Source organism: Symsagittifera roscoffensis, chromosome 4 (assembly GCF_963678635.1).
Source record: "Symsagittifera roscoffensis chromosome 4, txSymRosc1.1, whole genome shotgun sequence".
NCBI lineage: Eukaryota > Metazoa > Xenacoelomorpha > Acoela > Convolutidae > Symsagittifera > Symsagittifera roscoffensis.
In genome coordinates this window covers 59,080,527-59,106,270 of record NC_087065.1, presented here as the reverse complement: position 1 = coordinate 59,106,270, position 25,744 = coordinate 59,080,527, and the positions used below count along the sequence as shown (strand labels likewise).

The 25,744-nt window shown below is 35.3% G+C and overlaps 1 protein-coding gene across 1 annotated transcript in view; it reads right to left on the bottom strand.

The window, feature by feature from the left end:
* Positions 1-2,344: 2,344 nt before the first annotated feature.
* LOC134843567 (protein strawberry notch homolog 1-like) overlaps positions 2,345-25,744 on the bottom strand; it is a 39,629-nt gene continuing 16,229 nt past the window's right edge. The window contains exons 6-19 of the mRNA XM_063859691.1: positions 20,125-20,546; positions 19,350-19,887; positions 16,580-16,693; positions 15,905-16,221; positions 15,506-15,781; positions 13,843-14,111; positions 13,352-13,575; positions 10,744-10,875; positions 10,167-10,590; positions 8,315-8,386; positions 7,912-8,058; positions 6,168-6,424; positions 3,834-3,994; positions 2,345-3,492 (exon numbers count right to left, since the gene is read on the bottom strand). Of these exons, the coding sequence (XP_063715761.1) occupies positions 3,261-3,492; positions 3,834-3,994; positions 6,168-6,424; positions 7,912-8,058; positions 8,315-8,386; positions 10,167-10,590; positions 10,744-10,875; positions 13,352-13,575; positions 13,843-14,111; positions 15,506-15,781; positions 15,905-16,221; positions 16,580-16,693; positions 19,350-19,887; positions 20,125-20,546 (3,585 nt within the window). The 3' untranslated portion in view covers positions 2,345-3,260. The remainder of the gene's footprint in view (positions 3,493-3,833; positions 3,995-6,167; positions 6,425-7,911; positions 8,059-8,314; positions 8,387-10,166; positions 10,591-10,743; positions 10,876-13,351; positions 13,576-13,842; positions 14,112-15,505; positions 15,782-15,904; positions 16,222-16,579; positions 16,694-19,349; positions 19,888-20,124; positions 20,547-25,744) is intronic.

Here is a 25,744-nt window from a genome sequence, read left to right as displayed (position 1 = left end):
GTGGAAGAATGTACGCAACTTTGACAAAATTATTTCAAAAAAGCGTCCTCACTATTTGAATAACTTTTGGTGGAGGCATAAATTAAAATTTCCAAATCGTTTTAGTGTCAAGCAAACAGTAAAAGAACGAGTGCAAAACTCGAAAGAATATCCCCAATCTATTCATCAAAACGTAACGAGCAAGGGGAAAGAACTTCTTGGCTCATGACTCGGGGCCGGGGGATTCCGACCGACTTCTGCTGCTTATCACTAGGGCAAACTGGACATTCTTACACAACAAGGTAAATTTGAAAATTGTCCCGCATTATTCTATCAAATATATACAGGACATGGTTTTTATAGATAAATGCTCCCTCCATTCTTTTACAACGAAAAACTCAACAGCATATCCACAAAAATGTTGTGTGTTCTATGAACTTAACCCTTTATTAGAGTCAGCAAAACTGATTTCGAAAAAGCAGCAATTTCCTTTTTCAAATCGAAAAACCACACAGCGACCGTAAAAGGGGGCTTTTTTCATTTTTCGAAAAATACAAAAATTAGGATTTGCGGATTAATACAAAAAAGACAAAGATTTAAGAAAGTAAGTGAAAGAGACTTTTTCCAATTGGCGAAAAATACAGGAATTAGTAGTGGCGGATGAATACAGAACAGACAAAGACTTAAGAAAGAAAGTGAAATCGTTTATTGCGCTGGGCTGCATAAATGAATGCGACTTGGAGTTGGCACTAGAAGCTGTCTAAGCAAAAAAACTCGAAAAATCAGCTCCATTCTTATTTCGATTTTTTTAAAATGTGGGTGGGGAAAAAAGGTACGGAGAGTTCCACGAAAAGATCCAGATTTCAAAGAGCTACATGGAATTGGTTCAGCGATTCGATAAATGAAATTGAAAAAATCAACAATTCGTTCGAACGACGGCATAAACCTTTTCAATTGGTATTTGGTTATGCTCACCCACTCTATCAACAAACTTGTTCAGGAAACGAGGAATGAGCAAAATTCAACGAAAAAAAAGCCAGATTCGGTTCAAATTTTGAGAAAAACCCTATAAATGTTCTAAGTATGAACAATTTTAACAACGGATATGAGAATTTCTTGGAAAAAACTATCAAAACAAGGATCTAATTTGGCAGCTAAAAGCTCTTTCATCCAACTTTGATCTGTAAACACCCTTTATACCATTTTAAATCAAAACTTTTTTAACGCCTCAAAAGCTTTGATATTTTACCGTTTTGTCTTACATTTAAATTTAAAAAAAATTAATTTTTTTCCGAGTTTTATACAAGTTGTTGTCTCTTTCTCAAGATGTTGCTAGTTATCTTTTTTGCGTGTTCGCAAAATCAATAACGTTCTAGAACAAATATTTAGTTATAGGCGTACGATTGAGTTAAAAAACACACCAAAAACCTAATCATTAATTATACAATAGTTCAGCTTTTTGATTTTTATCGATTACACACTGTCAATGGTACTAAGTTACTTGTTGTAAACCTCTACAGTTTTATGTAATTTGAAGCAAATAGTTTTTTCAGTTCAATTGTTGAATTTAAAATGCATCAACTGTGTTAACTTATTACTATTCGAAGGTTATTACTATTCAAAGCACATGCTACCGAAAAGCTGTAAATAAGCTCCAAAATAAACTAATATTTGCGAATAAGGTTAGAAAAAAGGTTCTTAACGATACACTAATCTAACACTAGTGTAATTATTAGGATTGAATCAAAATACTTACAAAAGATTATTTCTGAGACTGCTTGATTCCCAACTGAAAGGTGATATCTCAATCAGCTTATTACGTTTGTTAGTCTTGTCTGAGTTTGTCTGGGATAAACCGATTACAAAATTCTGAAGACTGCTTGATCGGAAAAAGTCAGCAAGACCAAAAACTTGACGAAGCATTCCAGACAGTTGATATGTTATTGAACTCACGCAAACCGAAAAATTGACTCTGAAAACTTTCCTATTTTCGAATTTCAGAGAAATTTGCTCCGGAAAATTGAAATCCACTATCGAAACAATTATAAATCACTGGTTTGAATCGAAACTGATTTGAAAACCGAAAAACCCAACATAACCGTCAGACAGTTGTAAAAGCGCAAATGAACGCAACTGAACAGAAAAAAAATACGACGTCAAAAAAAAATCGGGAACAATTTTTGATTGACATGTTGTTTATGATTTCATTCTGAAGTCGCATTTTCGTCGAAAACTTAAGAACATTAACTTCACTAAAACCTCCTCTCCCGACAATATATCTTCGTATTAAATCAGTACCATGTGTCACTGAAACGAAAAATAATTCAATTTTTGTACAAAAGAAATGTTTCATATTTTTCAATTATCTAGTATTTTCAAAGTAAATCTATTATTGCGATATTCATAAATATTCGTATATTGAGAAGTAAAACAAAGAAATATTATTCTGATGAATATTACTTCAGATAGCAACAAACTATGCACCCAAACTTAAATCCCAATAGTAGTAGTAGTATAGTGTCATCTGGTGAACGTTATAATTGGATATTTGCAGCACTTAGCACAGGCAATAGTAAAGCATCGTGGCCGAAATTTAAAACTGCGTGAAATGTTCATTGCAAAATATGAACTCAACTAACTCGGAAAACAACTAAAGTAGATCAACTTAAAATCAATTGAAAATCGGAAATAATCGGAAGCAAAATTTAAAACATTTCTACATATCATTTAGGATCTATTGCATTGCTTTAAATTCGTCGAACTTGCTCTTTTAAAAATTGCACCATATAGTTTCACAGAATTGACTCTAGATTTTTCATGTACAGGAGTAAAAATCATCATCGTGGCTCCATTATTTTTTTCGACCAGTGCTTTAAGTAACGGTGTATGAAACTACTCTTAAAAGTCTCAACAGATTCAGAGATCGGAGAGAAATGTCTAGATACTGTATAAACCTCAACTTAACAGAACTAAAAGCGTCATAATAAGAGACTATCAAACGACCCATTTCTATTTATTATTGCTCTAGTATAGTAAACAACTTATATCCATTTGGCCATGCAAAAACCCAATATATATTTTTACTATTCAAACAAATCTCAACATCCATTTTCCTTAACAAACTAACAACAATTTCAACGGAATCTGATCCTTTGCAATTGACATCATATAATCGCTTCCAAAATGACAAAAAATGGCCAAATGCAGCATTTCATTATAAATAAACCGTTTTTTTGTTGCTGGTATTATAAAATAAACAAGTAGTTTTCGATTTTGCCTGGCTATGTAGTGAGTGCTTCCTTGAGTTTCTGGATGGCTGTGACTGGAATGAGGAGACCCACTACCTTCTGGTTGTCGCTCGTCTTCAATCTGATCACTTGCATCTTACTGTTGGTCACCTGGGCTAACATGGTCTCCACTTTGTTCCACACAGATAACACACTGCCACTTAACACGTACAGTTTCCTCATCCGCTTGCCCACGTCACAATTCAGACGTCTGCAGCTGCCATGACTGAAAAAAAACATTTAGTTTATGGAATCGATGCACAAAATCATGACACATATGTAACTTTCACTGGCCGACAATTTTTCTGAAGATCGGTTTGTTACCAACGTGTACAGATCTAAAAGGTTGGACATCCACAAAAAAATTTCGCAATTGACAAAAAAATATTGGTATAACATTGGACAACAGCTCAATCGAGCAAAATCTAGCTCCAAATCTGATACCATAAGCCGCATAGAATTGCTTTTACTAAGATACAACTTTGTGACTTTTGTCCACTGAAAGAAAAAACACTGGCAAAAACTGTTATGTTAAGTGAGACATGACTACTTTAATCTACAACTCACTACATGTTGTGACTGCAAACCGCCTCTGAGAGTGAGTGCAGTTTGTGCCAGAGGGACTTGGCCTGAGTGGGCTCCACCTTCTTCATTACTTCCCGCACACTCTCCGCCGTCTCCAGTTTGGCCAGAACTCCCACGTTAGGCCTAGTTACCGTGTACAGCACCTGATTGGCACAAAATCATGTCAAGCAGAGAGCAAAACTAAGCCAGCGAAGAACAATTATAAGTTAAATATTTTGATTTCACAATCAATTCAAGTTAATTAACACTGACCTTTTAAATGCTCATTATCACTACATTAAACGCCATAACAAACAATCAGTATTTTCACAGCCTTAATTTGACCGTTTTCAAAATAATTTCGTTAAGCTATTTGGAGGACATATTCAGTCGTGTAAAAAACTCAATGTAAGCGCACTTACAAAATTTCAAACTCCATTGAAAGTTTCACCGACTCAATTATAACACATGAAAGCAAAGAGCGGTTGACAAAAATACATAGAAAAATAGCCAACTAACAGTTGGAAAAGAGCAATGAACGCAAAGAAACTGAAAAAAAAAACTGATTTGTTTTTCCAAGAGCCTTCAACTTTTGAAATTCGAAAAAAGAGATGGCATTAAAGCTCTTTAAATTTCTAAAACAAATTATGATTGTCACTTTTTTCGCTAAAATTTACGTATTTGAGAAAACTGGATCATTACGTAAATTTTTCATTTCCTGAGAAACTTTCACTCAAAGGATCGAGATCAAACTCCAAAGTGAACACAATTATTTAATTAGAAGTAAACAAGAAATTGAGTAAAATATAGTCAACAGACAGTTGGAAAAAATAAAAATGCAAAGGAAATAAAATTTCAAAAACATCTTTCAAAAATTTTTGATAAAAACAGCATAAAAAAACTCACAAAAAATCTGCCATAAATATATGAACTCAACTACTTGCACATAGCCGGAATAAAATGAAAGAATTTTTTTAAAGAAATGCCTAAATTCTAGGCAAAAGCCTTGTTGTGGCAACTAAGCTAACAAAAATCAGCAGACAAACAGAAGTCCGACACGACAAAGCTTTTTTGGACATGCTGAAAATTTTTCCATTTACAAAAAAAATAAGTCCTAGTCAGATTCGATCCATTAATCTCTTTCTTTGTTGACAGGTGCGTTATCTCAACGACACATGCGCAAATTAACGCCGTGCTTTTGATTTTATACATTCCAAAGTGTATACTGATTCAAGTGATCCCACGAAACTAGACATTGACCCAAAAAAGTCTATAACCCGATTGGATAACGCTTGCAAACAGAAAACGTAATGGATCAAAAACTTCCATCACAATACCGATTCATTTAATTTAAACTTAGCTAAGAGACAGTTGGCAAAGGTCAATAAGCGCAAAGAAACAGAAAAAACCATCTGCGACCTACTGCAATCAAGAAATTTTGAGTCTCACGCATTATCCACTCACCCACGCAAGCTTAACAACCGACGAACACTACTCACGAATAAAGCAGCTTCATATGCTAATAAATTGCCAATGCCAATCAGCAAAAGTGGCACCAAATCTAAATAGACTCAATTTTGCAAGTAATAATTTGGAATATAGAAAACTGAAGGCATTCACACTAACTTTGATGAAACAAATCGCAAAGCATATAGCCACATTATGTGTAAATTATGCATTTCAAAACTTGCGTGATATATTGCGTTAGAAAATTTTTGAAATCGAGTTTTCATTATTATTATGTTGTTTGAAACAAATCACTTTTTTCGGTTCATTTGATGAATTAAAAGTATCAACTGCGTTAACTTATTACTATTCGAACGTCAAAGCACATGCTATGAAAAAGCTGTAAAGGTGCCCCAAAAATGGCATCAATATTAGCGACTTAGGTTTGGAAAAAAAAGAAGGTTCGCACTTATACACTCACTTTGCAAGTGTAATAATTGTTATCTTGTTTGAAACAGTGGTTGGTTTCGGTTCATTTGATGAACTTAAAATGCATCAACTGTGTTAACTTATTACGATTCGAATTTCAAAGCACATGCTATCAAAAAACCGTAAAGGTACCCCAAAAGTGGCACCAATATTGCGACTTAATTAGAAAAAAGTCGTAATACAACACTAACGCTCACTTAAGTTCGCAAGTGTAATTAAAAACTTCTATACATTGGAAGAATCACGGGATCTTATTGACATCAACTCCGTTGTAAAAGGGGCACAATTGGTTAGTCAGGTTAAATATGCGCATATGCTTGACCGCTGGATAAGTTCAGTTTAGATGGGGAATAATTTTTACTAGATATCAAAGGCTTGAGCTGTTGACAAGATTCAACTTACCTTCTTGTTGTTCATTCTGACAGCACTGACCAAAACCACTTTCTTCGTCTGAGTCCCGTGCACTATCTTGTCGACATAGAAGCCCTCGTTCTCACTTTCGCCCATATTGGCCTGATTGTACTTCTTCAAAGCCTCGTCATATGACACGCCCCTCTCTACACACACTTCGTACAGCTCACAGTAGGTGCTGTCTTGATACTCAGATCGGAATGTCTCTATCTTGCGCTTAGTGATATGTTCCCCATTCTTGCCCAAATCTAGCAACATAGCCAACAGGCAATTTAAAAAGATCTCTAAGATGGGTTAATCTGCCCCTATGATACGCGTTAACAAAACTTTTGTAAAATCATTGCTCAAACTGCCGATTTTCAAAAGTCCATAACCCGACTGCAGGTGAATAATCAGGTGTAATTTTGCAGGTGAATTATCATTCTAATTCCGTGCCCAGGACATCAAAATCTTTTGAGAAAACTGAATCATTACGTAAAATCTTTCATTTCCTGAAAAATTTTCACTCAAAGGATCGAGATCGAACTCCAAAGTGAACACAATTATTTAATTAGAAGTCACCAAGAAATGGAGGAAAATATAGTCAACAGACAGTAAGAAAAAATAAAAATGCAAAAAGGAAATAAAATTTCAAAAACATCTTTCAAAATTTTTTGATATAAACAACATGAAAAAAACTAACAAAAAATCTGCCAAAAATATTGGAACTCAATTACTTGCACATAACCGGAATAAAATGAAAAAATGCCTAAATCCTAGGCAAACGCCTTGCTGTGGCAACTAAGCCAATAAAAAAAACAAGCAGACAAACAGAAATGCGACATGACAAAGGTTTTTTGGACATGCAGAAAATTTTTCCGTTTAAAAAAAAGTAAGTACTGGCCAGATTCGATCCAGCAATCTCTTTCTTTGTTGACATGTGCGTTATCTCTACGACACAACGCAAGTTAATGCCTTGCTTTGATTTCATATATTCCAAGGTGTAAATTGATTCAAAGGATCCTACGAAACTAGATAATGACCCAAAAAATCTATAATCCGATTGGATAACGCTTGCTAATAGAACGCGTAATGGATCGAAAATTTTCATCACAATGCCGATTCATTTAATTGAAACATATCTAAACGACAGTTGGCAAAGGATCAATGAGCGCAAAGAAACAAAAAAAGTCAATACTGATTTGTTTTCTGAATAGATCTCAACTTTCGAATTTCAAAGAAAAATAGATGGCCTTTAAAACTCTTCAATTTCTAGAACAGTTTGAGTAGCATTTCGATGAAAATTACCCAAGTTGAGAAAACTGGATCAATAGCTAACTTAATTAATACGCTGGGAAATCTGAAAATTAAATTCTACTTTCGCAACTTGAAGTCGATCTGTTTTTCGTGACCTTTACACTTACGTAAATGGAGAGCACAACTTACGTAGCTTTTAGCAGATGAAAATGAATTGAACTCGAATAGTGCATATATACCTAGATGCATTCATAAATGCAATAATTGGCATAAATGCACTTCTGTAAAATATTAAAGCTTTTTAAGACTTTTCCTGAAAAAAAATCATCACGACCGATATAGGAGTCTGCAGTAGGTTCGTCTACTCTTAACAACACTAATTGGATTTAACTCCACTTGATACTAGATTCTTTATGTATTAACAACTCCTCAAATTCAGACGAGAAAACTATAAAACAAATCGCAAAATGTCACATTGAAAAGTCGAAACTTGTCTAACCTAGAATGCCCAGATCGAATTTGCCCATCTTCTTCTCCTCCAAAATGATTGCATCCAGAGTGTTTGTGAAATGCTCAAACAGTGCATTCTGGTGCTTCACTGGCATGCCCAGGATCCTGTTCAGGAACTTAGCAATCGTGCTAGCATCTATAGAAAAAGACAAACTAAAAGGATACTATGCCTGCAATAAGACGATTAATGCTTAAGAATTGCAAAATACAATTGCAATCAGCAATATTAACTATGTGATCATATGCACTATTGTTCTTTCTGCCTATCGCCACCTTATGTCGTTACAAGTAAATGATACAAGAAAGACCGCAGACCCTTTAAAATCATCGTACTTAATTACCGCGGTTCCTCGTCAAAATGTTTTCATGAGTAATATTTTTAATCAACCCACCTTTGTCTAAAATTAGTTGACCAGATTGCGTTTTCTCACACAAGCCGACATCCACGAGACATTTTTGCATCTCTAAACAACAAAAGATTTTTACACAAGGCGAAGCTGCGCTTTGCAAACACTAACAAGTAAAGCTGGTTACTGTGCAAGTAGCACAAAAAGTTCCGACCATAGTCTTTAGAAAACTACGAATTAGAAAGTTTTTTCTCCAAATTAGTTTAGTTTTTTTTCGGCTTGGTGTGATAAAAAGGATCTGACGTACAAATATAATTAGGGCATATTAGACAGTCATAGTAGTATAGGCAAATTGGACAAAAAAAATTGTAGTAAAATGGCTAGAAAAATTTAGTAAAAGTTTTAAATTTTTTTTTCCCAGTGTCGAGAAAAACCGGTTTGATATTTCGGATTTTTTGTCTGAATTCGAGGAAATAAAGCAAGCGAGGAGGCTTCCAAGCTGAACTATGCCTAATTTAAAACCTTGGAACTTAATTTTAAGCAAGTAAAACTAGTTTTTGAGTTTTTTTAGCTTCATTTTGGGCATCAAGAACTCCAAAAACTAGTTTTACTTGCTTAAAACTAAACTTTACGGTCCTAAATTAGGCATAATTCAGCTTGTAAGCCTGCTCGCTTGTTTTATTTGCTCAAACTAAGACAAAAAATCAAAACTTTCAAACCGGTTTTTCTCGACACTGGTAAAAATTTTTGGAACGTTTTTAAAGTGGTTCGAATCACCACTGGTAGGGCTTTAATATATCACTCAACTCAGTCCGATCATTATTTGTGGTACCTGATTTTGCGTGGAAAACAAAAAGCAAAACAAAAACAAAATCACCCGAAGGCAAAGTTTTTCCCTAATTTCAACGGTCGGAACAAAACAAGAACATGACAAAAAATCAGCTTTACAAAGTGAAATAAGAAAAATAGAAATCAGCCTCGAATTAGCAAAACTTTGCTAGGTAACGGATTCGGAGTCTCACACCCTGCCCTCTCGACCACGAACAGTTAACATTCAGCAAAAAAGTCACCAAATATAAATTGACAGAATTTTGCAAGTAATAATTTGCAATATATCAGACTGGAGGCACCCACACTAACTTCGCATGTAATAAAATGGAAAGCATAAAACCACATGATGCTTAAAACCGCATTTCAAAAATTGCGAGATATATTGAGTTAGAAAATTTCTGAAATCGAGTTTTTATTATAGTTGTTATATGAAACAAATAGTTTTTTCGTTTCATTTCATGAATTAAAAATCCATCAGCAGTGTTAACTTATTAATATTCGAAAGTCAAAGCACATGCTATCAAAAGGCCGTAAAAGTTCCACCAAAAGTGGCACCAATATTTGCGACTTAGTTTAGAAAAAAGAATAATCGTACTATAACACTACGCTCACTTGAGTTAGCTAGTGTAAAAAATGCGCCAACAGCATGCATAATCATTTTCTTTCCAGTGTTCGAACTTTTTTTTGGAAAAAAAATCAGTACTGTTCATCAGTCTGAAACAGTTGCAATTGTAAGATCACAATTAACTATTTATTCAAGATCATGCTTTTGTATGAACAAAATCAAGAACTTAGGTACATTAATAGCGTGTGTGAACGAACAGTAGTCTGAAAAAAAAAGAGCAAATGAGCAAACTTGATGTTTCTTTGTTTCTTGTATTTTGAAAATCTTTTTGACTTCATTGCTGCTGCTTCATTACAATGGTGTGAATACGCCAGGTCCTGCAGGAGAGTTCATCAAGCACTCAAATTTATACCTTCGAAGCCATTTTCTTTAAAAAAAAAACTTAATACTATCCGGTGGGAATTTAGGACAAAATTATACGCCAAGTAATTCGGAATATACCTTTGAAGAAGTCTTTGCCTTTGAAGCTTTTTGGTGGCTGCACTTTGCACGGTTCTGCGAGTAAAACACTTGCGTACACGTCATCTAGTGCAATACGGCCATATTTGTTATCAATATTGAAACTGCTAAGATCTTGGTGTTCGGTCGCTCTTCTGTCCCCGTGTGTCAAAGCCCCCAAACATTCGAGACGCTTCGCAACAACTGAAGCGAATCTCCTCTCGCCGGCTAGTTCCGAGATGACTAAAAGATATTCCGGGGCATGGACTTGATTTGATCGGTGGGTTCTGCCGAACTGCTGTACGGCTCTATCCGCGGACCACGGTAGCTCCATTGTAATGTGGATGCGTCGGAGCTGATTTTTGGCACGCCTGTCCGCTTGAAGTGAAATTCCAGAGCTGGCAGCCTCACTTATGATCGCAACCCTCTGGAAAAACATCAAAATCTTTTTAAACAGCTTCCCAAAAATGGTCATAGAATGCTACAAATTAATATATCAATTTTTTATTGTTTTTAAAAAGGCGAATAGTCCTTCAGTAATGGGATCTATTTGAAGTGTTGCATTGTGGACAAAGGTTACTTTTTCGAGATCCATGAATCTCTTTTTCTCTGTAACATTGATGACTTCTAGAGAAACCATGGCCTCCGACCTCTTCTCGTACTGGATGTTTCCGGCGTCATTGCTCACAACGCGTCCCTTTCTTCCGGTCATCTGCAAAAAAATATATTTATGTCTAAAGTTGAAATTTATCAGCGAAAAAAAACAAACAAGAAAATTTGCCAGCTTACGTTCTGTAAAGGGTGATTCAGATTAAATATTTTTCAAAATGCAGTAAATTAAAACTGACATGGTTAACGAAACTATTTTTTAAGACTTGAAAATCCAGTAAATTAAAATTGACGCGGTTAACGAAACTATTTTTTGAAAATCCAAGACGCTACCAATTCTGAAAAACCTCAGAAGCAAAGAAATTTTAAACAGAGGTTTTTCTCCAGTTTCTAATGCATTTCTAAAACGGCATTACTGATGAAGAAATTCAAACATAGTTTGCTCTACCGACAAAAATTGCGTGTTCAACAGAAAACGGAAAGCAAATTGGTTTACAAACTAGCAGTTTATTTTCCCGCTGAGTCAGAAGAGAGTTGAAATTCTGTGGATTTACCGTTGATGAGCAGAACGCCAGTTTAAACCACATCACTTCAAAATATTTGTTTTCGAGCCGGGAGTTACGAAGAAAAATAGAGAGAAACTGGTTTTCTCTGCCAATTCAGTGACCTCATTCAAAAAAATTTTGTGACACACCCAAAGAAGTCTGTCCACCAAGCACAAACATCTATTGTGAATTTTACAGATGGATGAAAACTATAACTCGGTATCTTTTTGTGCTTGGTGGACAGAGTTATAGTTTTCATCCATCTGTAAAATTCTCAATAGATTGAATTGGTAGCCCAACTAACTCAACCAGGTGCATTAAATAACTGATGCAAACAGATTGCAACGAGACACCAGCGGATTTAGGGGGAGTACACTTTCCCATCAGGGATTCGACCCCCTGCCGACCCTAAGCCCCCCTCCCTTTTACTAATTTGAGATCTCCATTTTTGGCAGACGGACCCTAAAAAGGCGCCTTCGGTGCCAATAATTACTAATTTGAGGGGGAAACATGCGCCAAAAACGCAATTTTTTTGGTCAAAATTATCCAAAAAGTGCCTAGAAGCGAGAGCTCAGAAAATCAATTTAGTCAACCTAAAAAAAAGACGACCAACGAGAAGTTTGCAGTAAATCAAATCATTCAAAAGGCCGCCCAACTCACAAAAGGGAGCCCCTGTCAACAGCTCGAGCATCCAAGAAAGTAGCTATACATAGAAAATGAAGACAATATTAAGGTAGCACTTTCAAGAACCAAAGACTTTGCTCCCGTTTGATTTTTGGACAAAACCAACTCGCCAATTTCTGCCAATCACCATCAATACATGAAAGCTCAGACCGTTAAACTGAAGCCTCTTTTGGAAAGTGACGATTATCTCTTTTCTTATTAGCCCTCGGCCCAGCTCCCACCAGGGCTCGGGAACAATTAATTAAAACCCAATTAATTGCAATTAATTGGATCCAATCAATTGATTGTCGAGTCAATCCAATTCCAACTAATTGATTGCGAGGTTTCAATTAATTGCATTTATTATCCACCATCCACCATTTCAAACTTGCTACTCAATTTGTTTTGCAGTTGCAAATTGCGCTGCTCTTCGTAAAGATCAACAAAAATTTTTGCAGTAAAGAAACCATGAAAAACTGGAACTCTTTTAGTTTTTTTATCTAATCAAGTTCGAAATTAATTACACATGTGTGCCACGAACAAATCTTCAAAATTCTAGCCACCGATAGACACATGCTTTGAAATGCTTAAATGCTATGCAACAAACGCGCCACAGAAAAGGAGTACTACTTGATGCGATTTGAAATGAAACAAAAAACTGGACGCAAAGAAAAAAACTACGCTCGCAAGCTTGTTGTGTAAACATAGCCAAAAAACAGTTATTACAGAGTCAATGATCGCAAGGAAACAGAAAAAAACTGACTTGTTTTTTTTGAAAAACTTAAACTTTCGAATTTCAAAGAAAAAATAGATGCCCTTAAAGCTCTTTTAATTTCTAGAAAATTTTATGACCGGCGCTTTTCGACAAAATTGACCCAATTTGAGAAAACTCGATCAATAGGTAAAATTTTTATTTCGCTGGGAAATCTGAAAATTAAATTCCATTTTCAAAACTAGAAGTCGATCACGTTTTTATTGACCCTTAAACTTTCGCCGTTCGATAGTGAGTTTTTCTTCCTTTAAAATATATCAAAAATCAAACTAAATTTTTAAATTAAAAAAAATTAAAATAATCAAAAATCGAAAAAGTAAATTTGAGCCGAAACAAATTTTTAGACTTTTCCTGAATCAAAAACTAATATAAAAATCATCGCGACCTATGTAAGAGTCTGAACTACGTTCATCGACTCTTAAATGGCACATAAATCGAAGTGCATTCATAAATGCATTAATATGAATGAATGAACTTCTGTAGTTATTAGAGCATTTATAAGCTTTTTCTTGAAAAAAAACGAACAAAAAATCACCAAGACATGTATAAGAGTTTGAACGTCGTCCATCGACTCTTAAAAATCAAATATAAATTCTTACCTCTGCTACGTTCTCCGTGCCCCCTAGTTCGTCAATGAGCTGATCCAGAGTATTCGCAGGCAGACTTGACTCCAATCTGTCCAGCATAAGAAGGAGTTCATTTCGCATAGAGGTGCACAATTTGGCTGCCTCTGCTGGACTGGTAGCCCCTCCCCCATTGTTTATACGCGACAAATTCTGATTATTGACTCCTTGGTAGCCCGTCGACATAGAAATTGTGTTGTCTATGAACAAAAATCAATATGAATTTCTCTGTTAAATGTGACTTCATGTGAATCTGTTTAAATTTCAATGCGAGCCAAAAAAAACTTCAGGCCAAAAAACACTGCATTAACTTCTTGTAAATTGTGAAAAAAAAATTGAGAAAAATCAAAACCCTGAAGACCAGATATCTTTTCGACGACGAGTCTGGCATAGCATGATCGATGGCCTTTTTATAAATAAGCTTAGAATTGATAGTCTTATCTGACATGATTGATTAATAATCTTACTTTTCCGTTTCTTATTTGATGGATTTGAGAACGCGGAGTCTCTATCGTCTTCGTGCTCTTCCCACTTCCTTTTTTTCTTTCTCTCTCCATTAAGAGTCTTTTTGGTCGATTGGGGGACGTTCTTTTTCTTCTTGAGCCAAGGACATTCATCTTCTCCGTCTGAGTTATTCGTAGCAAACGGATTAGCGTCATCATCCTCGTCCTGGTCAAGCTCATCGTCATCTTCGACATCATCAATGTCGTCATTGTCAATTTCTGAGTTGTCATATCTATACCAACAATATATTAGACAATCCCATGATAAAACAACAATACGAAAATTTGATAATTTAGTAGACTGAAAAAGGATCGTGTCTGTTTTTGTAAGAAAAAGAGCCAGCATCTGACCCACATCAAATGTTCATTGTTGACTCGAACGTTCAGAGCAAAGAAAAACAGAGCTCAGAAAAAACGAAAAAAATTACTGGCTATTTTTTCAAGCAGTCTGCATTCGAATTTCGCAATTTTAACAAAGGAAATGAACTGAACTTAACCCACAGCAGCGAAGCTGAGCTTCACATCACTTGTGATATAACATGTATAGGATTAAAACAGCAAGACACTCAAGAAATATCAAATAGGACTTTGAACGTTGTTACTGTTGAAGAAAGAACGAAAAAAAAATTAAAATTTTCAAGTTTAAATTTTTTTGAAGTTCTTAAAATAGTTCCGAGTGGAATTGATAATGAGCATTCAAAAATTAGAGTCTAAGGTCTTATCGATATTATCGATATAACCGATAGAATCAAAGCCGCTGCCGAAAAAAATCGCGCGCTGCCGAAATATAATGCAAAATCGGTATCGGAGCAAAACTTACCAAGCGCTAACAAAGCCGAAAATACTTGAGCAGAAACCATTCATGAAGAAAAAAATATAAATCTTAACAACTGAAAAAAAATACTTCCCCCTTCCATTCAGAACACATACACTCATGCAAAAACTTTTTGGGTTTGAAACGCCATAAAAAATATATAACCGATAAAAAGAAAAAACGAAAACAGAGGAAAACTTAACAAATCGAGTTAGCAAAATTACAACCAATATTTAAACAAAATTCGATTTTGCCGGATATATAAAATGCTGAAACACTAAAAGCAAACACACTGAAAAAAGTGTACAGAAAAAGTAAACGATTCTTAGATGTGTCAACTAAGCCGACAGAACATAATCACACAAATATAAGCTCAAATATACTTGAAAAACAGGTTTTTAAAAAAAACAAGCCCTGGTCATATTCGAACCCATGACCTTTGCAGCCCAAGTCGTATTCGTTGGCTCCAGGATAAGTGTGTAAGAGATATTTAAAAAATTTGAAATCATTATGAGCCACACCATGAGATGAGTCTGGATGAGTACTGCGAACTAAGTTTTTTTCGGAAAAAAGTCTAGTACCCAATTGCAACACCTTTGCTTATCGCAAGGGTAAAAAAATCAAAAGTCAAACCGCGAAAAAAATCAAATTAGAGCAAGAAATAAATTTTACGACTTTTTCCTGAAAGAAAATCAGCAAGGCCTCTATGTAAGTGAAATCATTCGTTTTTTTTTTTTTTCATTTAACTAGTTCAAAACTCGGCAGCGGCAAGTACGATTTTGCTTCATACAGCTGATTTTACTGATGGCTCACCTCTCGGATCCGCTGTTGTCGAACTCGTCATTTTCGAGGAAATGCCTCTCATAATCACTCATACTAGGGTCCTCTTCGTCCGAATTGAAATCAGCCGAAAACGGCTTCGGCGTCTTTTTGCTGCCGAGTACAATTCCCTTTTCTTTCGGTCTACCCCTTTTTCGTTTGCTACCTGTTGGTGATAAGTAGTCATCTAGATCCCCTACTCCACTGTCGGCTCCGAAACCATTGTCCACGCAGGGAAAGTACTTTTCGACCAAGGCTTGAAACACGCCCCTTAAAGAAAACACTAACTCCAGGTGCTGAAATTTGGCGAAAATGACTTCTCAAAACAAAAAATGGCGTTCAAAATGAAAAGCCGAATTCTTGAAACAAAAATAACTCTAAAACTAATATTACTTCGCGGTGGAGACGAAATCGTCCAGTTGGTCATTTCCACCGCCAGCAGTGCCTCCTCCCATAGCCTCGATCTGTTCCAGAGTTCTGGCCTCTCCTGTGCTCTGTAGTCCAATCACCACACACTTTCCGTTCTTCAGGCCATGTCTCGCTATTGTGACCACGTGACGCACTTTCGAGGCTATACATAGATACTTGAAGAACCTCTGGTGCGACGACCAGAACTGACCCCACATCATTTTTGAACATGTCGTCCTTATTGTTTCGTCATCATTGATATATGCAGCCGCTTTACAAAAGAACTCACGCGCCTTGACCCACTTAAATCAAACGGATTGATGTAATTTCAGGCATACAATTTAATTTTACACATACAGAAACAGCATACACTCTTTTCCGTCTCGTATAAAAATGATATCGACTCAGAATCTTTGCGGTAAAGCAGCTACAACCAGATTCTTAACCACAAATCAACTTTTTTCGAGACTAATTTAAAAAAAACAATATGTCAATCTCTGGTTTGAAGAAAGCGGGATGAATTCAGCGTCTTTGGACTGCTTCAGTGAAAAATAGCGTTGAGGAAAAATTAGTTATAATCGTAACAGCTTCATTAGGGCTAGTACTCTAAAGAGAATGAACCTGTAGAACAAACAATTGAATGGTTTCTTGATTACTTACTAATGCCACGGAGTCATTGTACATGCGCTCAAAGTCAGGAGAGAGGGGCACCTCCTCGATTTTGAAACTGACACCAGCAAAACTCAATTGACGCGCCAGATACATTCCCCGCAGCTGAAATCAAAGGGAAAAGAAAATTAACATTTAAACTTTGCTCAAAAAAGACAAGATATCTGCGCGGTTCCTGAGAACGATGGTTATTTGCAATACATCGAAAAAAATTTCAGGATTACCAATTTTTGAAAATACTGGACAAATAAATCAATAAAATTTGTTGAGAATTAAGCGAAGTCGCAAATTTGCTGCGTGAGTGTAGAAATTTTGGTACTAGATAGCCGACAGAGTTAAGCCGAAAGAAAATTAATTTGATGGCGCATCAACAGCAATATCTCAATTTTACTATCCCGGCTCTCATTATAACTAGCATTTGATAAAAACCCTGAATTTATCAAAAAACCCGAATTTATCGGAAAAAATATCTGCATCCTTTGAGTGTACTCTGACAGCACCGATTTACAGGGTTGGTAATTTCAGAAGTTTTTTTCTTAGTTTTTTATAAACTCAAATTTTGAAAAACCATAAAATCTTTTTTTTATATCTAAGTTTGTGATAAAAAAAAAGGTACGTCACATCTCGAAAGCTTAAAGCAATTGAGCAGTAGCATTTGGACGCAAGATTTGCAACTCCTGAGAGTTCTCTGACAGCCCCCAAATGCAGGGTTCGGATTTTCAAACTTTGGAAAAAAAATCAAATTTTCTGAAAGTTTTTTTCAAAAAATCACAAAAATGTCACATCTGGAAAACTACAAATATTTGAGCAGTCATTTTTGGAGGCAAGATTGGTGGCAACTCCTGAGAATACCCTAACAGCCCCATACTAAAGGGTTGGAATTTCAAATTTTGAAAAAAAAATTAAGTTTTCTGAAAATGTTTTTGAAAAAATCAGAAAAAATGTCATATCTCTAAAACTTCAAGGATTTGAGCAGTCATATTTAAAGGCTAAATTCAGAACTCCTGGGAATTACCTAACAGAGCCTCACTATAGATAGGGAAAATCCTAAAAAAAACGTATATCTCGAAAACTACAAGAATTTGAGTAGAGATATTCATAAGCCAGATTCGCAACCCCCTGAGAGCACCCTCTCAGATTCCAATAACAGGAGTGATATCTTCAAAGTTTTGGAACTTTTTAACATTCAAGTTTTTTTTGAAAATTTCGGAGAAAATCATTTAAAAAGTCATATCTCGAAAACTATAAGGATTTGAGCAGTCATATTGGAAAGCAAAATTCGCAACTCCTGAGAGTACCCTGACAAAGCCTCACTACAGAGATGATAAATTCAAATTCAACGAAATTTTTTATACCTAAGTTTTCTGAAAAAATTTGAAAAAAATCCTTAAAAACGTCATATCTCGAAAACTACAAGAATTTGAGCAGCCATATTCAGAGGCAAGATCCGCAATCCCCTGAGAGTACTCTCACAATATACAAAAACAGGATTGAGATCTTCAATGTTTTGGAATTTTTAAAATTTAAGTTTTTCAATATTTTTGGAAAAAAATCATAAAAAACGTCATATCTCGAAAACTACAGGGATTTAGGCAGTCACATTTGGCGGCAAAATTTGCAACTCCTGAGAGTACCCTGACAGAGCCTAACTACAAAGATGCGAATATCACATTTTGTGAAATTTTTTATATCTAAGTTTTCTGAAAAATTTTGAAAAAATCCTTTAAAAACGTCATATCTCGAAAACTAAAAGGATTTCAGCAGCCATAATCAGAGGCAAGATTTGCAACGCCTGAGAGTACCCTCACAATACACAATATCCAAAAACAGGATTGCGATCTTCAACGTTTTGGAATTTTTTAAAATCTAAGTTTTTGAAAATTTTTTGAAAAAAATCATAAAAAACGTCATATCTTGAAAACTACAAGGATTTGAGAAGTCAGAATTGGAGGCAAGATTCGCAACCCCTGAGAGCACCCAACTACAGGGTGAGAAATTCAGAAATTGAGAAACTTTTTTAAGATTAAATTTTCTAGAAATTAAAAAAAAAATCTCGAAAATTGCCAATCTCGTAAACTAAAAGGATTTGGTTATTCATATACGAATCGCAAAACATGGGAAAACTCTTACAATTTTCTACTATTGGGTTGCTAATTTCAAACTTTATGAAAGAAACACTGAATTTAAACTGGAAATCGAAAAAACCTTAACCATTGCAATATACGACATAGCTTAAACGTGAAAAAATTCTTTTGTTAAACATGCAAAAATAATACGTTGAAAAAGCTTAAGCATGGCGAGAAAGTGAAGCCCGCATTTAAATATATCAGAGAAGAGATGAAAGTTAAAAAATTAAACGACGGGTAGACAGACATAATCTTGATTTGGCCGCAAAAAAAATACCGAAAAATAATGACCTTGCGGAAACTTAAGCATTGCAATATATGATATAGCTTAAACATGAAAAAATTCTTTCGTTAAACATGCAAAATTATTATGCTTAAACATGGGAGATAGCTGTCACTCGCATTTAAATATAGTATAGATAGATAGATATAGATATAGATAGATAGATATAGATAGATAGATAGATAGATATAGATAGATAGATAGATATAGATAGATAGATAGATAGATAGATAGATAGATAGATATAGATAGATTATTCGTTTATGAAGGAGATAGGTACCTCTTTCGATTAAAAATTTGTTCCCCAAATATCTGACCGCTCAAATCCTTGAGAACTACAAATCATACATACCTTCATGTCCATGGCGACAATTTCCATAGCACCAACACCTCTCCGCTCTACAGCCTGAATAAACTGGTTGAAGTCTTTGAAGGGCGTCCCCGGACCCCACAAACCCAGCCGGGTCATATAGGCCATATTTTTGGGCTCACTCGCACCCGTAGCACTGGCATACACAATTCTCGCTTTAGGCAGCAGTCTCTGGATTTCCAACACAACTTGGCCAGTTTTTGTTGGCTTCGATCCCCCGGTTGGGACCAAATTTTTGGCTCTGTGGCATTCGTCAAAAATAATACATCCATCAAAATCGGACTTAAACCATTGCACCAGCTGATTCAGTCGACTCTTTATTTTGTTATTACGACGTGATGACTCTGATATTAGAGATGAGTATGTTGAAAATACCACGCCTTTCTTGATAGATCCGTTTTCCTTGCTGGATATTTTGGCGTAGCGGAATTTGTTCAGAGAGTATACTGGTATGTCAATGGCCCCAATATCTTTCAGATCGCGTGCAGCATCGTATTTCAAATCATTTGAAACCGAAACCCTAAGGATACTTTAACCATCAACAAAAGCGTTGTATGCGCGTTATATACATGAAAGTTGATAGCAAATATATTTTTAAAATTAAAGACGACTTGTTTAAGCGATAGGACTTTTCACATATGAAGACAGCCCGATGAAACTTTCCTGGCCCCCAACTAAGTGAGGATGTTTTTTAAACCAAATGCAAAAATTCAACATTTCAATTCCCAGCATTTTCAAATTTGAATTTGAGACTAACCATAAGGCTTTCTTCCTGTCCAGAAGGTAATTCTCGAAAATAATTCCAGCAATAGTTCGTCCCTTTCCCACTCCTGCTCCGTCGCCAATCAGGAACCCCGCTCGTCTGTCATCCGCAAGGAACCTCTCATGCCTTTGACACGCATAGACGACTGACTCCAATTGCAGCGCGGAAATAGAGCCAGAGTCTATAGTCGCCTCCGGTAGAGCCAGTTCGTAAAATATTCTCGGCGGTTGGACACTTGAAAGCGAACTCGTTTCCACAACTGGATCTGGATGAAGTTGCCCTAGTTTCAGTTTAGCAGGGTGGTAGTTGGCAAAGGTTTCTGCGTGAGTCATGGTTTCCTCCTCTTCTACTGCATTGTCTTCAACTGAGTTTTCTTTCAGAGGAGCTTTCGGCTTGGAGGTATCGGCTTTCATTGCCTGGAAAATGCTGTTCGGTCAGTATTATTCAGAATTACGTTTTATTAGAGTTCTAACACGAATAATATTTTGATTCTGATCATTGGTCTTCTAGAGGGCCATTCACATTCAAATTCTATGGTTTTTTGTAGGCTTACTGAACAGAGAATAACTTAAACCTCATATTTTCAGGGAAAAAAAGAGAATTATCGACTAATCATGAAGCGAATCAAGATTGAAAACAATGATAGCCGTTTGCTGTGCAAGTAGCACGGAATGTTCCGATCACATTCATAGAAAAACTACGAAAAATAGGTTGTTTTTTTCTTCGTCCCAAATAGGCGTCATTTCTTGTGAGAGTTTGGTTTGATGAGAGAATTATACTAACTAGTAGACTTTTTTAAATGTTTGCAATGTTTCTTTTAAATTTATTGAAAAGAAAAGGGGTAAATGAAGCTTTCTTAACTAGTTTCCTTTGAATAAAAGCAAGTTTTCTCAGCCTAATTAATCAATTTTCTTATCGAAATTAGACTAAAATTCGAAAATTTCCGGTTTTTCTCGACACTGAGGTAACTTTTTAAAACTTTTAATGTCATTCGAATCGCAACTGAAGGGGTATTCCGATGATTATTTGTAGTACCTGCCTAAGCGTGAATAACAAAAACTGAAAAAAACTAAAACACATCTAAATATACAAAGTTGCTCCCCATTTTCAATGATCGGAGCCAAAACGAAGATGGAGGCTCAGGAATCAGCTCAATCACTTAAATCACCCATATAATATGCTGATAGTTGTTTCTAATAAAAGGATTAACAAACCAATTGTGAGATCAGATCGTCTGGAAATTCAAACATAGTCATCAGACAGTTGGAAAGTAGTCATGAACTGAAGGTAACAAATAAATATGGCCTTAAAGCTCTTTGAATTTCAAGAACAATATATGATTGAATTTTTTTTGACAATTTTTTTTTGATCGAACACTGGATCAATAGATAAACTTTTCGTACCGCTGAGAAATCTGAATATTTCAACCCTCTTTCGAAGCTAGAAATCAATCACGTTTTTTGTGGTCTTTACACTTCTACTGTTCGATAATGGAGTTAAACTTCCTTTCAACAAAGGAAATAAAAAGTTTTCCTTAATAAAAAATTTTCAAAAATCAAACCGCGAAAAATCAAAAATTAACGTGAACAAAATTAAACTATTTTTTCCTTAAAACCACCATTTTTAATTTCAAAAATCCTTTATGGTTGACACTTTATCGTTAAACTAATCCATCCAGCGAAAACAGGATAAATCCGGTAATTTTTTTCCCACTGAAACCTTAAAAAATAAAGCCCACTTTGACACTAAAACAGATTCAGATTTTTTGCACCATTTTGTTAATGAGAGATTTAATTACCATTCGTCGAAATGATTTAAAGCGTTCTCAAAACTGTGCCAAACTAATTATGAGCCGACGAACATTGACCTTCAATGAGAAACAGTCAGTTCTAAACTGCTCGTTTTGCTTGCCACGAATTTAAAACATCCCAAACTTATTCAATGGCGAATCTCAATACTTTATTCGCTGAAATAAAAGATACAGTAAGTATTGATCCTAAATTGAAAGGCCGACTACAAGGGCTAATTGAGAATGTAAAAGGTAAGGATGATATCATTGTTGGGCTGCAAAATCGGGTGCATTTTCTAGAGAATAAAGTTAATGAAATGGAAAGATATAGCTCAAAAGATTGTGTTATTTTGCAAAATTTACCTTTACATTCCGGAAATTTTACCCAAGATGTCCTGGCCTTTTTTAACGAAGTTATGGGCGTGGAAGTGAACAGCTACGACCTGAAGGCATGCCATCCCATCGGCCCTGTGAGTCAAAACCAAAAATGTGTGGTTATAGTGAAATTTGTCTACTATGATATAAAAAACAGAACTTATGGCAGGAGAAAGTTATTGAACGATTTTTTGCACCCTGTAAATAAGCAACCAGTGTATATAACAGAGAGATTTACTCAGCGCGATTCAGAGCTTTTTGATTATTCTCGGGGTTTGGGAATGTACACAGTTACATATGATTGTTCTCCTCAAGTTTTCGTTTCGAAAGCAGATGGTGGATTTCAAAGACACAACTTAGTTGATATTAAGGATGCTGATCAAATTTTCAAAAACAAGAATCCAATGATGGCAAGACAGGCAAATAATGCTAGAAAACAAAATCCTCGTGTGCTTCAAAATAATCAAAACAACTTTTCTCACCCTCCTATTGTTTCAGCGAGGAAACGTGACAGAGAAATAAACCCAAATAATGTGGAAAGAAATTATCTGATTGATGAATTGTACAGTAGGGTATCGGATCCCGTCAAATTGGTGCAATTTGTGGAATCACTTCAAAGAGATTCTCCACAGTCGAAATTCGTCAACAACGGAAATAATAATCATGAAAACGATTCTGATTAGTGGCAAAAGCATTTCAACTCTATTTACAGTTTTTGCCGTAAATCTCTTTTGTTTCATTAGAAAAAAAAACCTTTTGCGAGATATGACTGACCTGACAACAACTCAAACAGCATTTTTCCTAAATGTTCAATCCATAAGAGCCCATCATGACCAATTATCCGTTTTAATTGAATCCTTCGATAACAAGCCTGCATTAATCGGGCTGACTGAAACATGGCTCTCAGACAATGATCCTATTGGCATATATAACTTAGAAGGTTATGACAATATTGTCTGTGCAAACCGCGTAAACGCTAGAGGTGGGGGCGTTGCAGCTTTCATTAAAACATTCGTAAGTTATTTTAAATTAGGAGTCTGCTTGGAGCACATCGTTATCAAAATATGTTTTGTCGATCACACTACACTAAATGTTTGCATAATATATCGTCCACCAAATCTCAAACTAGAACTTTTTTTGAATTTATTTGAAGATTTATTGCTTGAATTGAAAGCATTAAGCGGTGAAATTTTGCTAATGGGTGATTTAAATGTCGATATAACAGGTAACCAGCGCAACTTTTTTGACTACAAAAACCTTCTGCTTTCTTTTGATTTAGAAGTTCAAAATATCAACTAGAGTAACTAAATCATCAAGTAAGCATGAAAACTAGAACACAAATAACGCAACGTTCATGGAAAAATGTGTCTCTTAAATGTTATAATTTTTTGAAATCAAATGAGCTGATACCAGATAACCTAACCCAATTAACTGAGCATCAACAAAATGGGTATTTCAAAAAATTGTTTTCATTGTTTCTTTAAGATAATGGAGATCTTCTAGATTTATTTTTTTGAATCATCAAGTCGGATACTATCTAGCAACTTCTGTCATAGGTTTTTTCAGGGTCATGCCTCGATAAGCTGCAAAGCTTTTTGCATGATCCTTGGTGGGTTTGATTTGTACATGCGGTTTATTGTTTACCTGTCTGTATAATATTACTCTCCTAAATAAACAATACTATGAGCCCAAACAAAAAACAGAAAAAAAACACTCGAACTAAGTAAGTTTTTTTTATTGACAGACAGACACTTATATAAGTATTGTGGGAGCGCATTTAACTAATTTCAAACCAATTTGGCACCCACGCTCAACCCTTCATGTTGACTTCATGCACGATCTTGAAAACGAATTCTTACGCCATAAACATATTAACGACGAGTGACAAGTGGGAGCGGTGAGCAAAAATTTTCCTTTCAAAAATCTTTTTAGACATCGAACTTAACAAATAAAAAAAATGAACTCAAAGCGAGCAAATAAGCTACACTTTTTTTGTAAACACCGCGGAAAAAAAATACCCGACTTCAGAAATACAAATACAAACTGCCGGACAAAATATATAAGACATAACATATAAAAAGTACCCCATCACACTGACACAATCAATGAATCTTTTTTGAAATTCATATGGCATGTAGTACTACCAGTTCATAAGAAAGCCATCTCTCCGTGCTCGATTCCAGCCAGCATGAAACTCTTAATTCTATGAATTCCAACAAATAAGACGAGTAAGAATCAATGCGCTCCATAAATATGAACGCACTTTCTATTACTGAAAAACTCAGAGCCAACACACAGTTGGATGAGCGTTTATAAAAATACAAATCGAACACAGGTCTGATTTCTTTTGTGCTTTTCAACATTCAGGCCCTCTAGCTCATCCAACTTTAAAAGCTTCGTTGATTATCAAAACTTTTTAATAGGCCAACAACATCAATTGAGAAAATTGTTTTTTTTTTCCGTAATTTCATTGAAAATTCGTGAAATAAATTCACTTTCGAACGCTAAGCGCCAACGTTCTGAGATTTTCATTTCCGATCTTGACGAGCGTAAGCAACGCACTGGATGGAATTGAAGTTATAACGCGATTGTGCAATGCTCCAAAACGCCGAAATTTGCAAATTTTCTGATAAAAGCGCCCGCATACAGGCCAGTTTTTAAGCTTGTCAGAGCTCTAATAACAAAATTTAATTTCTCGAAAACTGTTACCTTTAAAAGAAATCAAAAGTCAAACCGCTAAATATTAAAATTTAGCGTGAATAAATTTTGAGGTTTTCCTGAAGAAAATTTGACTTAAAAATCCAGTTTTGAACGCAAGTATGATCTTCTCGGCCTATAGGAAAATAGCCAAAGTAAAGAACGCAAGTAAAATATTCACGGCCACTAGGAAAACAGCCTAAAAAATTGCATGCTGTTCTCAAGCAGGAGCGCAGCAGTGGATCTCCGTAAAGAGCTCAACAGCTAGCTCATATGCTGGTCTTTTCGTTTATGAATAAATCGTCCCAAAATTGAAAACATAGCCAACAAACAGTTGGAAAAGAGTCAATGAACGCAAGTAAACACAAAACAAACTGACTCACCTTTTTGTGAAAAAAATTCAAGTTCGAATTTCGAAGAAAAAATAAGATGCTCTAAAAGCTCTTTGAATTTCATGAAAAATTTATGATTGGCACTATTTTGATTAGATGTGAGAAAACTGGATTTTCAAGTCAAATTGTTATTTCGCTGGAAAACTTGAAAATTAAATTCGACTGTCGAAAAGTCAATCTCATTTTTTTTTGCTCTCGATAATGGAGTTTGCCTTCTTTTTAACAAAAGAAATGAATTGAACACTTAAGAATTGAATATAAAAGTCCTACACGTTCTATGAAACTTTGTTCTGTGACATTTTTGTCACTATCAAACACTGATTAAGGATAAACAAGACGCTAAATCATCGCATAATTTTCC